This window comes from Lolium rigidum, chromosome 6, assembly GCF_022539505.1.
Source record: "Lolium rigidum isolate FL_2022 chromosome 6, APGP_CSIRO_Lrig_0.1, whole genome shotgun sequence".
In the NCBI taxonomy this organism is placed as follows: domain Eukaryota; kingdom Viridiplantae; phylum Streptophyta; class Magnoliopsida; order Poales; family Poaceae; genus Lolium; species Lolium rigidum.
This window is the reverse complement of record NC_061513.1, coordinates 297,464,451-297,480,637: the sequence shown is the minus strand read 5'-3', so window position 1 is coordinate 297,480,637 and position 16,187 is coordinate 297,464,451. Positions and strand designations below refer to the sequence as shown.

General features: G+C 46.5%; 1 protein-coding gene across 1 annotated transcript; it reads left to right on the top strand.

Moving 5' to 3' along the window:
• The first annotated feature begins 10,756 nt into the window (after nt 1-10,756).
• On the top strand, nt 10,757-14,344 carry LOC124666045 (sucrose:sucrose 1-fructosyltransferase-like). The gene is made up of 4 exons (XM_047203391.1): nt 10,757-11,132; nt 11,289-11,297; nt 11,667-12,532; nt 13,170-14,344. The coding sequence occupies exons 1-4, from the start codon at nt 10,757-10,759 to the stop codon at nt 13,854-13,856; spliced, it is 1,938 nt and encodes a 645-aa protein (XP_047059347.1). The 3' UTR covers nt 13,857-14,344.
• Nucleotides 14,345-16,187: the final 1,843 nt, after the last annotated feature.

The window sequence follows — 16,187 nt, the reverse complement described above, 5'->3', positions numbered from 1 at the left end:
ACCCTTTCTTACTTTCGTCCATTCTAAATTTCTTTAGAATCTTGTCCGGATATGTACTCCGTGATAGCCCTATTAGGCGTCTTGATCTATCTCTATAAATCTTGATGCCTAATATATATGATGCTTCACCAAGGTCTTTCATTGAAAAACTATTATTCAAATAACCCTTAACACTGCTTAATAGTTCTATATCATTCCCGATCAATAATATGTCATCTACATATAATATCAGGAATGCTACGAGCTCCCACTCACTTTCTTGTAAATACAGGCCTCTCCATGACACTCGTATAAACCCGAAGTCTTTGATCACCTTATCAAAGCGTCGGTTCCAACTTCTTGATGCTTGCTTCGATCCATAGATTGAACGCTGAAGTTTGCATACTTTGTCAGCATTTTTAGGATCGACAAAACCTTTGGGTTGTACCATATACAACTCTTCCTCAATGTCTCCATTAAGGAACGCCGTTTTGACATCCATCCGCCAAATCTCATAATCGAAAAATGCAGCTATTGCTAACAAAATCCTCACAGATTTTAGCTTCGCTACCGGTGAGAAAGTCTCATCGTAGTCAACTCCTTGAATTTGTCGGAAACCCTTTGCGACAAGTCGAGCTTTATAGACAGTAATATTACCATCGGCATCCGTTTTTCTCTTGAAGATCCATTTATTCTCGACGACCTTTCGGCTCTCGGGTAAGTCTACCAAAGTCCATACTTTGTTATCATACATGGATCCCATTTCGGATTTCATGGCTTCTTGCCATTTGTTGGAATACGGGCTCATCATCGCTTCTTCATACGTCGCGGGGTCCTCATCATTGTTATCCACAATCATGACATTTAGACAAGGATCAAACCAATCAGGAGTGGTACGTTCCCTTGTCGATCTGCGAGGTTCGATAGTTTCCTCGTTCGAAGTTTCATGATCATTATCATTTGCTTCCTCTCGTTGCCGGTGTAGGCGGTACAGGTACAACTTCCGGTACTCGCGCTACTCGATCAACGAGTATAGATTCATCAATCTCATCGAGTTCTACTTTTCTTCCAGTCACTTCTTTAGTGAGAAATTCTTTCTCAAGAAAGGTTCCGTTCTTAGCAACAAAGATTTTGCCTTCGGATCTGTGATAGAAAGTGTACCCTATAGTTTCCTTAGGGTATCCTATGAAGACGCATTTCTCCGCTTTGGGTTCTAGCTTGTCCGGTTGTAACCTTTTTACATAGGCTTCGCAACCCCAAACTTTCAGGAACGACGACTTAGGTTTCTTATTAAACCATAATTCATACGGTGTCGTTTCTACGGATTTTGATGGTGCTCTATTTAAAGTGAATGCGGCTGTCTCTAATGCATAACTCCAAAAAGATAACGGCAAATCAGTAAGAGACATCATAGAACGAACCATATCTAAGAGAGTTCGATTACGACGTTCGGACACACCGTTTCGTTGTGGTGTTCCGGCGGTGTCAATTGTGAAAGTATTCCGCATTTCTTTAAATGCATGCCAAACTCATAACTCGGATATTCACCTCCACGATCGGATCGTAGAAATTTAATCTTCTTGTTACGTTGATTTTCTACTTCACTTTGGAATTCCTTAAACTTCTCGAAAGTTTCGGATTTATGTTTCATGAAATAGATATACCCATATCTACTCGGATCATCTGTGAAGGTTAGAACATAACGATAACCATCGCGCGATGCTACGCTCATTGGTCCGCACACATCGGTATGTATGATTTCCAATAAGTCGGTAGCTCGCTCCATCATACCGGAAAATGGAGTCTTAGTCATTTTTCCCATCGGACATGCTTCGCATCTATCAAGTGACTCAAAGTCAAGTGATTCTAGTAATCCATCGGTATGGAGTTTCTTCATGCGTTTCACTCCAATATGACCAAGACGACGAGTGCCACATATAAGTAGAATTATCATTCAATTTAATTCGCTTAGCATCAATGTTATGTATATGCGTATCACTACTATCGAGATCTAACGAAATAAGCCATTCTTTTGTGGTGCTCGACCATAAAAGATATTATTCATAAAAATAGAACAACCATTATTCTCGAGACTTGAATGAATAACCGTCTTGCATTAAACAAGATCCGAGATATAATGTTCATGCTCAACGCAGGTACATAATAACAATTATTTAGGCTTAAAACTAATCCCGAAGGTAGATGTAGAGGAAGTGTGCCGACTGCGATCACATTGACCTTGGATCCGTTTCCAACGCGCATCGTCACTTCATCCTTCAGCGAGTTGTCGTTTATTCTTTAGTTCCTGTTTCGAGTTACAAATATGAGCAACCGAACCGAGTATCAAATACCCAGGTACTAGAACGAGAACCGATGAAATGAACATCTATAACATGTATATCATATATACCTTCTTTCTTCTTCTTGACAAGGCCGCTCTTCGGATCAGCCGGATACTTGGAGCAATTACGCTTCCGGTGTCCCTTCTCCTTGCGGTAATAGCACTCAGCATCGGGCTTAGGGCCGTTCTTAGGTTTCACGGGAGGCGTGGCAGCTTTCTTGCCACCCTTCTTGAATTTTCCCTTAGACTTGCCCTGTTTCTTGAAGCTGGTGGTCTTGTTGACCATCAACACTTGGTGCTCTTTCTTGATCTCAATCTCGGCAGCTTTTAGCATGCCAAAGAGTTCGAGTAACTCCTTGTTCATGTTACGCATATTGTAGTTCATCACAAAGTTCTTGTAACTTGGTGGCGATGATTGAAGGACACGATTAATCCCCGGTCCGTTAGGAATCACTATTCCCAAGTCACCGAGTTTCTTCGCATGCCCGGTCATGGCGAGCATGTGCTCACTAACGGAGCTGCCTTCTTCCATCATACAGCTTGAAAAATTGTTTCGATGCTTCATAGCATTCCACGGCCGCATGAGTCTCAAAAATAGTCTTCAACTCTTTCATCAACTCATGAGGATCGTGGTGCTCAAAACGTTTTTGAAGATCGGATTCCGGATCGCATAAGATGGCACACTCGAACTTGAGAGTACCGAGTTTTCCGAGTCGCGTAAACAGCTTTTACTTCATCGGTTTCGGTTTACTGGGAGGGTCACCTAGCGGTGCATCAAGCACATATTGCAGATTTCCGCCGAGAGGAAGATCCTCACATGACGGAACCGGTCGGTGAAGTTGCTACCGTTGCTCTTAAGCTTTTCTTTCTCTAGGAACTGGTTAAAATTGATTGGGGACGCCATCTCTACAACATATATTTGCAATAGTTTAGACTAAGTTTATGACAAATTGAGTTCAAATTTTAATTCTACATAATTAAAAATCTAGATGAACTCCCACTCAAAACAATATCCCTCGCATTGTCTTAGTGATCACACGAACCAAATCCACCGCACCAAAACCCGATCATCACGAGAAAAGGTGTGATTTCTTTGGCGAACACTCAAAGTGTTCATCATATCAACCATATGATTCATGCTCTACCTTTCGGTATCATGTGTTCCGAGACCATGTCTGTACATGCTAGGCTCGTCAAGGCCACCTTAGTATCTGCATGTGCAAAACTGTCTTGCACCCGTTTGTATGTACTTATTGAATCTATCACACCCGATCATCACGAGATGCTTCGAAACGACAAGACTTGATAACGGTGCTACTAAGGATGAACACTTTATTATCTTGAGATTTTAGTGAGGGATCATCTTATAATGCTACCGTCGCGATCTAAGCAAAATAAGATGCATAAAAGGATTAACATCACATGCGGTTCATATGTGATATGATATGGCCCTTTTGTCTTTGCGCCTTTGATCTTCATCTCCAAAGCACGGACATGATCTCCATCATCTTCGGGCATGATCTCCATCATCGTCGGCGAAGCACCAAGGTCAATGGCGCCGTCTTCATGATTGTCCTCCATGTAGCAACTATTACAACTACTTTGAAATACTACTCAACATGAAATTTAAAGACAACCATAAGGCTCCTGCCTGGTTGCCACAATACAATAATGATCATCTCATACATATTCATCATCACATTATGGCCATATCACATCACCAAACCACTGCAAAAACAAGTTAGACGCTCTCTAATTTGGTTTGCATATTTTACGTGGTTTAGGGTTTTTCGATATAGATCTAATCTACCTACGAACATGAACCACAACGTTGATACTAATGTTGTCTATAGAAGAGTAAATTGAATCTTTACTATAGTAGGAGAGACGAGACACCCGCAAAGCCTCTTATGCAATACAAGTTGCATGTCGAACGAGGAACAAGTCTCATGAACGCGGTCATGTAAAGTTAGTCCGAGCCGCTTCATCCCACTATGCCATAAAGATGCAAAGTACTCAACTAAAGATAACAAGAGCATCAACGCCCACAAACCATTGTGTTCTACTCGTGCAACCATCTATGCATAGACACGGCTCGATACCACTTGTAGGATAACGTAGCATAGAAAACAAAAATTTTCCTACCGCGAACACGCAATCCAAGCCAAGATGCAATCTAGAAGACGGTAGCAACGAGGAGGTATCGAGTCTCACCCTTGAAGAGATTCCAAAGCCTACAAGATGAGGCTCTTGTTGCTGCGGTAGACGTTCACTTGCCGCTTGCAAAAGCGCGTAGAAGATCTTGATCACGATCGGTTCCGGCGCCACGAACGGGCAGCACTTCCGTACTCGGTCACACGTTCGGTTGTTGATGAAGACGACGTCCACCTCCCCGTTCCGGCGGGCAGCGGAAGTAGTAGCTCCTCTTGAATCCGACGGCACGACGGCGTGGTGTCGGTGGTGGTGGAGAAGTCCGGCGGAGCTTCGCTAAGCGTGCGGGAAGTGGAGGAGCGAGGCGGCTAGGGTTTGGGGAGAGGGGGCGCCGGCCACTATAGGGGTGCGGCCACCTTGGTGGTGTTTGAGGTGGCCGGCCCCCTCCCCTTGTCCCTCATTATATAGGTGGAACCCCAAGAGGTGGTGTCCAAGTCTTCGAATAAGACCCGAACCAAATCCTTCCATAGGAGGGGGTAATCCTAGCCCAACTAGGACTCCCACCCAAAGGTGGGATTCCCACCTCCCATGTGGGGGGGTGGCCGGCCCCTAAGGGGGAGTCCACTTGGGACTCCTCCCCACTAGGGTTGGCCGGCCATGGGGGGTGGAGTCCCTTGTGGACTCCACCTTCCTTGGTGGTTTCTTCCGGACTTTTCTAGAACCTTCTAGAACCTTCCATAGAACCTTCCGCGACATTTTATTCACATAAAATGACATCCTATATATGAATCTTATTCTCCAGACCATTCCGGAACTCCTCGTGATGTCCGGGATCACATCCGGGACTCCGAACAAATATTCCAACTTCATTCCATATTCAAGAACTACCATTTCAACATCCAACTTTAAGTGTGTCACCCTACGGTTCGAGAACTATGCGGACATGGTTGAGTACTCACTCCGACCAATAACCAATAGCGGGATCCGGAGATCCATAATGGCTCCCACATATTCAACGATGACTTTAGTGATCGAATGAACCATTCACATACATTACCAATTCCCTTTGTCTCGCGATATTTTACTTGTCCGAGGTTTGATCTTCGGTATCACTCTATACCTTGTTCAACCTCGTCTCTGACAAGTACTCTTTTACTACGTACCGTGGTATGTGGTCTCTTATGAACTCATTCATATGCTTGCAAGACATTAGACGACATTCCACCGAGAGGGCCCAGAGTATATCTATCCGTCATCGGGATGGACAAATCCCACTATTGATCCATATGCCTCAACTCATACTTTCCGGATACTTAATCCCACCTTTATAGCCACCCATTTACGCAGTGGTGTTTGGTGTAATCAAAGTACCTTTCCGGTATAAGTGATTTACATGATCTCATGGTCATAAGGACTAGGTAACTATGTATCGAAAGCTTATAGCAAATAACTTAATGACGAGATCTTATGCTACGCTTAATTGGGTGTGTCCATTACATCATTCATATAATGATATAACCTTGTTATTAATAACATCCAATGTTCATGATTATGAAACTAATCATCCATTAATCAACAAGCTAGTTTAAGAGGCATACTAGGGACTTCTTGTTGTCTACATATCACACATGTACTAATGTTTCGGTTAATACAATTCTAGCATGATATATAAACATTTATCATAAACATAAAGATATAAATAATAACCACTTTATTATTGCCTCTAGGGCATATCTCCTTCACATCTTTCGTAGTATCTGATGATTATCCCCAATTAGCCTGCTATAATTAAATTTTCTTACTACATCTGCGAGTGTGTCACTGTAATCTGCTTAGGTCTTTCATTCGTTTTCCCCCATTCATGTTTGTACTGGTTGTTTGTTTACTCTCGTCCGTTCCTCCATGATAGCGATGGTTTATTGGAAGCGACACACGGGTGCGAGTTGGGTAGACAGGGGTGTTCTGAGCAAGGCCTGTTACAGGTTCGGATTATGCAATTTCACCTTTTCCTCTGTTAGGCCTCCTTTGATCTACAAGATTTTACAGAAAAAAGCACGATTGTTAATCATTTAGTATTTTGTTCTGTAGCATCGTTTCATTCACAACCAAGGGAGACCCTGGTGTGCAGGAGGATGGTGAGGTCAAGAATGACGGAAGAGGCGACATGAATAATTAGCACGGAGACTGTTCTGATGAGCAACATGTCATTAGCAGGTAGCACACAAGGCTATTTTTAGTCATTAGCATGTACTCCCTCCGTTCTCTTTTAATTGACTCAGATTTAGTACAACTTTGTACTAAATTTGAGTCAATTAAAAAAGAACGGAGGGAGTACACTCTATTGTTATTGTTGCCGTACAAATCTTGGCATTTGTATAGATAGCAATGACTTGTACTCCCTCCGTTGCTATTTAATCAACACATGGAGACAAGACCAATGAACAAATTTTTTTTTTGATAGAAATCAATTAAATCCGAACAGAGGTAGTAGGTCTGATGAGCAATAGACTAGGCGAGTTTATTCTGATTTCTTCTCTAGCGGACTAGGCGAGTTTATTAGCTATGCTTATAAAGTTGCTTAAGATAGCATGTTTAACTCAACCAGTTTTATTTCCCTATATTTCAAGCGACCACTAAAGAAAGTCTACTCATGACTATTAGATAAAATGTTCAGCTGTGTGATGCCATAATTGCTCATTTTATCTATCTGTTTGTTAATTAAGAATTTTGATATTATGTTAGATGTACACAACCTAGTTAATCAAAGGAGTTTTGATATTCTATTTGTTGGATTTATTTATTCAGGTATCGTGCTTGTTTCTTATCAAGATTTCCGTTAGCATATCAATCAGTTTGGTAGCACAATGACTTGTAAGTCTGATGAGCTATATTTCAAATGCACAAGCAAAAATTTCTTGGCTACAGACTTAGCTTGGGCATGACACTACTGTGATCAAAACCCCGTTTACATATTGTTAAGCAGGTACGTAATACAATTTAGTATACGCTTCATCCTACCTTTTGCCACTATGATATTGAAAGCGATTTTTTTGCAGGCTCAATAGATCATCAAGACTTGCTATACACAGATGTCTAAACATGCTAGGCAAAAAAGTAGAAGGAATATATACAAGAGTTGGCAGAATATTATATTTTGATGCAACATTGTAAAGTGTCTACTTTTCAGACAATTTTTATGTATGAATTGATCGTTCCAGTAATAATATTGAATTCCTTGTCAAGCAATACATTACTCTTCTACAAGTTTCATCTGTTTTGAATGTCATAAAAACGTTCCCTCAATCTGAGAAAAAGAATACACCATCTTCCACAATGATCAAACCATCCAAGCCACAAAATAAAAAAAATTCGAAATAAAAATTTCAATAGCGGTGAGATGTGGAGACAAAATAAAAATATTTCGAAATAAAAATTTCAATAGCTGCCAGATCTCTCTTCCAAGTTCCAACGCATACAGCCGTTGCTTGACCTCCGTAGCTATTTTGCAACGCCTATCCCCTTGGTTACCAACGCACGTATATGCGTTGCATTGTGCCTTAGCAACACCCAAAAACACAACGCACTTTTATCCGTTGGTATGGGTCCTAGCAACGCCTAAATGGCCATTTAGATACGCATGAATGCGTTGCTGTAGAGGGGGTCTTCTTGTAGTGAGTGCGGCGCAACACCAGGGATTCCGGCGCCAACGTGGAACCTGCACAACACAACCAAACTACTTTGCCCCAACGAAACAGTGAGGTTGTCAATCTCACCGGCTTGCTGTAACAAAGGATTAACCGTATTGTGTGGAAGATAATTGTTTGCAGAGAAAATAGTAAAAACAAGTATTGCAGCAGATTTGTATTTCAGTATTAAAGAATGGACCGGGGTCCACAGTTCACTAGAGGTGTCTCTCCCATAAGATAAAAGCATGTTGGGTGAACAAATTACAGTCGGGCAATTGACAAATAGAGAGGGCATAACAATGCACATACATGTCATGATAAGTACGGTGAGATTTAATTGGGCATTACGACAAAGTACATAGACCGCCATCCAACTGCATCTATGCCTAAAAAGTCCACCTTCGAGGTTATCATCCGAACCCCTTCCGGTATTAAGTTGCAAAGCAACGAGACAATTGCATTAAGTATGGTGCGTAATGTAATCAACAACTACATCCTCGGACATAGCGCCAACGTTTTATCCCTAGTGGCAACAACACAACACAACCTTAGAACTTTACATCACTTTGTCCCGGTGTCAATGCGGGCATGAACCCACTATCGAGCATAAATACTCCCTCTTGGAGTTAAAAGCAAAAACTTGGCCAGAGCCTCTACTAGTAACGGAGAGCATACAAGATCATAAACAACACATATGTAATAACTTGATAATTAACATAACATGGTATTCTCTATCCATCGGATCCCGACAAACACAACATAGAGTATTACGGATAGATGATCTTGATCATGTTAGGCAGCTCACAAGATCCAACAATGAAGCACAATGAGGAGAAGACAACCATCTAGCTACTGCTATGGACCCATAGTCCAGGGGTGAACTACTCACTCATCACTCCGGAGGCGACCATGGCGGTGTAGAGTCCTCCGGGAGATGAATCCCCTCTCCGGCAGGGTGCCGGAGGAGATCTCCAGAATCCCTCGAGATGGGATCGGCGGCGGCGGCGTCTCTGGAAGGTTTTCCGTATCGTGGTTTTTCGCATCAGGGGTTTCGCGACGAAGGCTTTAAGTAGGCGGAAGGGCGACGTGGGGGGCCACACGGGGGCCCCACACCACAGGTCGGCGCGGCCAAGGGCTGGGCCGCGCCGCCCTATGGTGGCAGCCCCTCGTGGCCCCACTTCGTATCCTTTTCGGTCTTCTGGAAGGTTCGTGGCAAAATAGGACCACGGGACTTGATTTCGTCCAATTCCGAGAATATTTCGTTACTAGGATTTACGAAACCAAAAACGACGAAAACGACAGCGGCACTTCGGCATCTTGTTAATAGGTTAGTTCCAGAAAATGCACGAATATGACATAAAGTGTGCATAAAACATGTAGGTATCATCAATAATATGGCATAGAACATAAGAAATTATCGATACGTCGGAGACGTATCACCCACCTCCTTGAAGCGCGCGCCACCGCCCAGCACCCTGCTGCTCCCTTCCGCTCGAGCACCACCTTCACTGCATCCCTCCACGCGCACGCTCGCGCCGCAGCTGCCGCCACGACCGAGCCGCTGCCCGCTCCGCTGCCCGCTCTGCTCCATCAGCCGCCGTCCTGCCCTGCTCGCACCTCCAGCCACCAACCACCGCGCCCGCCCGCCATCAACCACCGCGCCCGCCCGCGCCATCCGGCCGCCCTGCTCCTCTACTTGGCCCGCATCAAGCGCCTCCACCAGCAGCCGACCAAGGCCACCATCTCCCACAGCTCGCGCGGGTCCCGTCATATGGTCCATCTTGAGTCTTCGACGAGCACAACTTAGCTCCTTAGGAGCAGCAAGTGTGGAAGCAGAAAACAAACATAGAAGAGGTGGTTCCCGGTTAAGCAGTGTGCCGGAGGGAGAACGATAGACCTTGATAAAAGATCTCGAGTTGTCCTTCGTGCCAGCGGACTCAAGCGGAAACATAAAACTGAAGACGCCACACGCAGCAATAGTCGTATGCCAAACTTATCGGTGGTTTGATCAGTGTGCAGCTATCGTCAGAGCAACCGGCATTGTTTTCCCAAGCACAATGAACGCACTTTCTCTGGTATTGGCAAATTTATCAAAATACCACCTAGCAACTTAGCCCTATAGAGGCATAGATTGGAATAGTTGGGTTACTCTTGTATACGTGATATTACACGTATGTTTGGGTGATTCAGATCTGCTTGGAGATCGATGCTCGTGAGGTGAGGTGTCAATCAAACATATAAATATAAATATATATATAAGGAGGGGCCTCCCAGAATTCTTTTTTCTCTCCACATGCTATCTCACATGCCCCGTGGGCCCCGTGAGGCCGACGCGCGCGATCTCAACGGACGGGAGCGCTCGACATAGCTACATGCTGTCAACGGACAGGAGCGATCGACAAATGTAGTACAGGCTGTCAAAACAATAATTGTATAAAAGAAAAAAAAATAAGTGTACGACGGCACGTGCCAAAAACCCCTCCCCTGCATTTGCACCCGCCCGTGCAGGCTATAAATCGGGCCCGCTCGCTCCTCCGTTGATCCATCCACCGCCCGCCCAGAATCCCACCCACCCTTTCTCGCCGCCGCCGCCGACGCGATGGAGTCCCGCGCCGTCGTCGTCCAAGGCACCACGGCGCCGCTGCTCCCGTACGCCTACGCGCCGCTGCCGTCCTCTGCCGACGACGCCCGTGAAAACCAGAGTAGCGGCGGCGGTGTGAGGTGGCGCGCGTGCGCGGCCTCGGCCCTGGTGGTGCTGCTGGTCGTCGTCGGCTTCTTCGCGGGTGGCAGGGTGGATCTGGGTCAGGACGGCGAGGTGTCTGCGACTTCTTCGGTTCCTGGGAGCAGCAGGGGCAAGGATTCCGGCGTGTCGGAGAAGGAGTCGCCCGCCGACGGCGGCTTCCCGTGGAGCAACGCCATGCTGCAGTGGCAGCACACCGGGTTCCATTTCCAGCCACTCAAGCACTACATGAACGGTACGTTAATTCGCGGTTCGATCTCCAGATTCAGATCTTCATCTTCTCTGACCGTACGTGGAATCTTTCTCCTCGGCTGACGACGTAATTTGCTTCTTACTCTGTCTGCTGGCGGCGTACCGGCCTACTCTCCTCGGCCGACATACACGTACGCAGATCCCAACGGTCAGTATACTACAGAATATCCTTGTTCCTTCTGAATATTCTTTGGGCTTTCAGAGGAGTCGTTCCATCACATTCACATGCCTAAACAATACTGTAGCATACCCACTTCGTATATATAGGGATTCTTTGTGTAGTACAAAAATATTATAATATATACACACTACAGTACCAAAGGTATAATGTTCTGCAAAGTTCGAGTTTAGTGTGTGTGTTGCGCTATTTTGAGAGAAACACACAATAGTATAATCTTATACCTTTTTAGATTTCTCAGTTGTAAATTATTAGCACTATCAAGAAAGAAATCAAAAATTGTGGGCAATGCAGGCCTCATGGTGCTCAATCTCTTAACTCAAACGCGTTGCCTCGCAGGTCCGGTCTACTATGGCGGATGGTACCACCTCTTCTACCAGCACAACCCCTATGGCGACTCGTGGGGAAACGTATCTTGGGGACATGCCGTGTCCAAGGACCTGGTGAACTGGCGCCACCTCCCGGTCGCCTTGGTGCCCGACCAGTGGTACGACATCAACGGCGTCCTGACGGGCTCTATCACAGTGCTCCCAGACGGGCGTGTCATCCTGCTATACACGGGGAACACCGACACCTTTTCGCAGGTCCAGTGCCTTGCAGTGCCCGCCGACCCATCTGACCCGCTCCTTCGTAGCTGGATCAAGCACCCCGCCAACCCCATCCTCTTCCCGCCACCTGGGATCGGGCTCAAGGACTTTCGTGACCCGCTCACGGCCTGGTTCGAACATTCCGACAACACGTGGCGCACCATCATCGGATCCAAGGATGATGACGGCCACGCTGGCATCGTCCTTAGCTACAAGACCACCGACTTTGTGAATTATGAGCTCATGCCAGGGAACATGCATCGTGGCCCTGACGGCACCGGCATGTACGAGTGCCTTGACATCTACCCTGTGGGCGGCAACTCATCCGAGATGTTGGGTGGCGACTCCTCGCCGGAGGTGTTGTTCGTGCTCAAGGAGAGCGCCAACGACGAGTGGCACGACTACTACGCGCTTGGGTGGTTCGACGCCGCCGCCAACACGTGGACGCCACAGGACCCCGAGGCGGACCTTGGGATCGGCCTCAGATACGACTGGGGCAAGTACTACGCGTCCAAGTCCTTCTACGACCCGATCAAGAACCGGCGCGTCGTTTGGGCGTTCGTCGGCGAGACCGACTCTGAGCAGGCCGACAAAGCCAAGGGATGGGCGTCCCTCATGGTAACTATCTACACCCCGACCTTAATTATTCTCGTACCTGAATTTTCGCATCATCATCATTGATTGGTTCATGGGTGTATCACCGGACGTTGTCACGATCATGGATTATGACCTCTTGTACTACGTCTTGTTGTTTCTTTCTTTCTGTCTTGTTCACCTCTAGCTTTGTAGGTTGCTATCATAGTTAGTAGCTGCGTGCCTGTTGACACACATGGCCAGTCCCTTGGCCGCATATAATTCTCAGTTCTAATATGTATATACCCCAGCATATAATTTAGTTCTATTTTTACTAATCATCATGGTAGATGCATGATGCTGATTTGATCATTATTTACTTACCGATTCGTAGGCCTAGTTGTAGTTTTCCTTTGGGTTACTTTCATCATTGATCTCACTGCATCTCCGAGACAACATGACCTGCAGTTTTTAAAGTTTTTTATGTGGAGTCTAAGATATCATTTGTGCTCTTGCCCGGGTCTCGTGTCTCCAATGGAGAAGTCACTGGATGGCACGGGCCCCTTTATTGACAAAACAATTGTCATTTGCAGTCAAAGTTTTCCTTCATGCATGGTGTTTGTACCTGCCTAGTGTTTAATTATTGGACTAATTAATGGTGTATGTATGGTCGTGTGTGCAGTCGATTCCGAGGACGGTGGAGCTTGACAAGAAGACCCGGACGAACCTCATCCAATGGCCAGTGGAGGAGATCGAGACCCTTCGCAGGAACGCCACAGACCTCGGTGGCATCACCGTTGAAGCCGGCTCTGTCATTCACCTTCCCCTCCAACAAGGCGCGCAGCTTGACATCGAGGCCTCCTTCCGCCTCAACTCTTCGGACATGGATGCACTCAACGAGGCCGACGTCGGCTTCAACTGCAGTAGCAGCGCTGGGGCAGCCGTGCGTGGCGCGCTCGGCCCCTTTGGCCTCCTCGTCTTCGCCGACGGTCGCCACGAACAGACGGCGGCGTACTTCTACGTGTCCAAGGGCCTCGACGGCAGCCTCCTGACGCACTACTGCCACGACGAGTCGCGGTCGACGCGAGCAAAGGACGTCGTGAGCCGGGTGGTTGGCGGCACTGTGCCAGTGCTTGACGGTGAAACCTTTTCAGTGAGGGTGCTAGTGGACCACTCCATCGTGCAGAGCTTCGTGATGGGTGGGAGGACCACAGTGACATCGCGGGCATACCCGACGGAGGCCATCTACGCCGCGGCAGGGGTGTACCTGTTCAACAACGCAACGAGCGCCACCATCACCACCGAGGGGCTCGTCGTGTACGAGATGGCCTCGGCCGAGAGTCGGGCCTTCTTGGCTGACGACATGTAGATGAAAACTAGTGAAGAACATGTCAATGGCGATCGTCAAGCTTGCTGGATGGGGATCGTCAGGTAAGGAGAGCAGGTCACAGAGATCTTCATTCGCAAGTTCGCGGGCATGTTGTAGCTAGGGTGGTGCCATTGCATGTTGTGGAGGGGCTGACGGTTCTCTTTGGACTGGATTGCGATCTGGCCAAGACGGTAGATCGAGGAAGCCCTCGTCGCCCATGGCTGGGCAAAGCAGTCTGGACCAGAAGGTGTTGGTTCATGTCGTTGCACCTGATGACACGATGGTGCCCAACGAGGCATCCTGACTTCCACATCGTCTCTGCGCATGTCATGCTCCTTACTATCTACCTCTCCCCTTCTGTTAGTTTTGTTGGTCTCGTTCGCTGTCGTCCTACCTGATGTAGCTCCAATCTTTGTTGCCGGTGCTTTTTTGTCCCAGTTGTTCATCCGTATCTCGCCAAGGTACGGTTAGCTATATTGTTTCAAACATGCTTCGAGCTTGTAATGTTTATATTTTTTGCTGGAACCGGCCGGAGAGGCCTCAACGATACAGATATACAGTCTATTCGTGAAACCAACGCTGATTCCAAGTGACACATCGCATGTTTGCAGGAAATCAAACTGGATCATATTGACCAGTTTTTTTAGACAAAAGGCAACGATTTTGTCCAGCTTTAAATTAACTACGTAGTAGTAGCGATGGCACGTGCAACACACGTTTCCACCATGAAAAAAATAGTTAAATAAAATTAAAGTGAATCAGCCACCCTCTACCAGAAACATATATTATCCCAATATAAAACCACAAAGTAATCACCACCAGAAAGGAAAGGAGCTGCAAACCTGTCTCGAAACATGGAGAAAGAATTCATGTACAACACCAACATCACCTCTCTATTCCACGCCATGAAACAAATGACAAATGGTATACTGATTTCAGTTCGACATGCAAAAATACAAGAGTAATTAAAATAGTATACTAATCATGACAGCGTACCAATCTAGCTTACATCAAAATCCAATATTTGTACTTTGATTTGAACTGAAACAAGGAACATATTCTTTATACCTGATGAGGACATCTCTACCAAACTACTGCCTCCGTCATTACAAGATGAAGACGAGAAGGCCAAAGGGGCCGAGCGCAAGTGTGTGGAGTTGCGAATATCATCGTGTCAATATGATCCAGTGTGTGGAGTTACTCCTAGATGGTACTTTGATCGATGAGAACTTTATACTGTCTAAGTCCTTTTACTTATGTATGACCAGGTATGAAGATAGAGCAAGCGTCGCACGAGGAGAAGAGAAGCAACTGGACATGGAGCTGGACATGAAGACTTCCCATAGACACGCGGGGGAGGAGAGAGAGGCATGCGCGGAGGAGGAAGAGGAAGTCCAAGCCGGCGCCACGCTCGGCGCAACCGGCCGCCACGCCGGCCGGCCCGGCCCCACGCCCGGCCATACCGGCCCCTACGCCGGATGAGCTCGGCGCCCGCCGGCTCCTGCACCGGTGCCAACCGGACGCAGTCCAGGAACCCTGGCGATCCCGTCCGATTCCAGCCCGGTGCCTAGCCTGTCTAAACCGGACCGTCCAGCCCCTGGCCTGGTCGTCCGCCCCCCAGGCCGGCCGTGTCCGAGTCAGTCTCGACCAGATCCCGATCTGGGTCGGTTATTATTGTTATTTTTTGACTTCTGGTCGTCCTGAACTCCTATATAAGTGCCCAGGACGCCCCCATAATAGGTTTAGACCACGTTTAAGATAAACCCTAGTTCATACTTGATTGCGTTGCAACTCTACTGAATATATACACCAATTTGCATTGATCTGGTGTTTTGCTACTGAAAGTTTGTGTGATCTGCTGTTCCAACATTCTTCACACTCTATTATTTAATGATGCACAGAGTTTTGGACGTATTTACATAAAAACATGGTATTAACCTATATTTCAAAGAAGGAATCGCATCTCTCACTTATAGGACACGTATTTGTTTTCTTGTTCACGAAGAATTTTCCATGTGCACACGGTCAGTCAACGTATATATAATCTTAATCCGGACATTGATCGTGGGCCCCAAGCAATTTAAGTTGAGTACAAAGTTTCTTGCCCGACAAGACGAAAAAAATCCGTAGAGATATATATCCATGCCTCGAAAACAAAGAGTCCATATGTGTCACTAATGAGTCATACGCACGCATACGTTCCGCCGTTCTGGCAATATATACCGACCGTACGTGCCACAACTATGCACCCACGTACGTGAAGCAACAAAAAAAAAACTCCGACTCGATCAATGGCGGCAGCGATCCAGCACGCGGCCGGCGGCGCGGTCC

Bases quoted from the DNA above. Each gene is read 5' to 3' on its own strand.
- LOC124666045 (XM_047203391.1), top strand. From the start codon at position 10,757: ATGGAGTCCCGCGCCGTCGTCGTCCAAGGCACCACGGCGCCGCTGCTC. The intron at 12,533-13,169 runs GTAACTATCTAC...TCGTGTGTGCAG, and splicing joins AGGGATGGGCGTCCCTCATG to TCGATTCCGAGGACGGTGGA.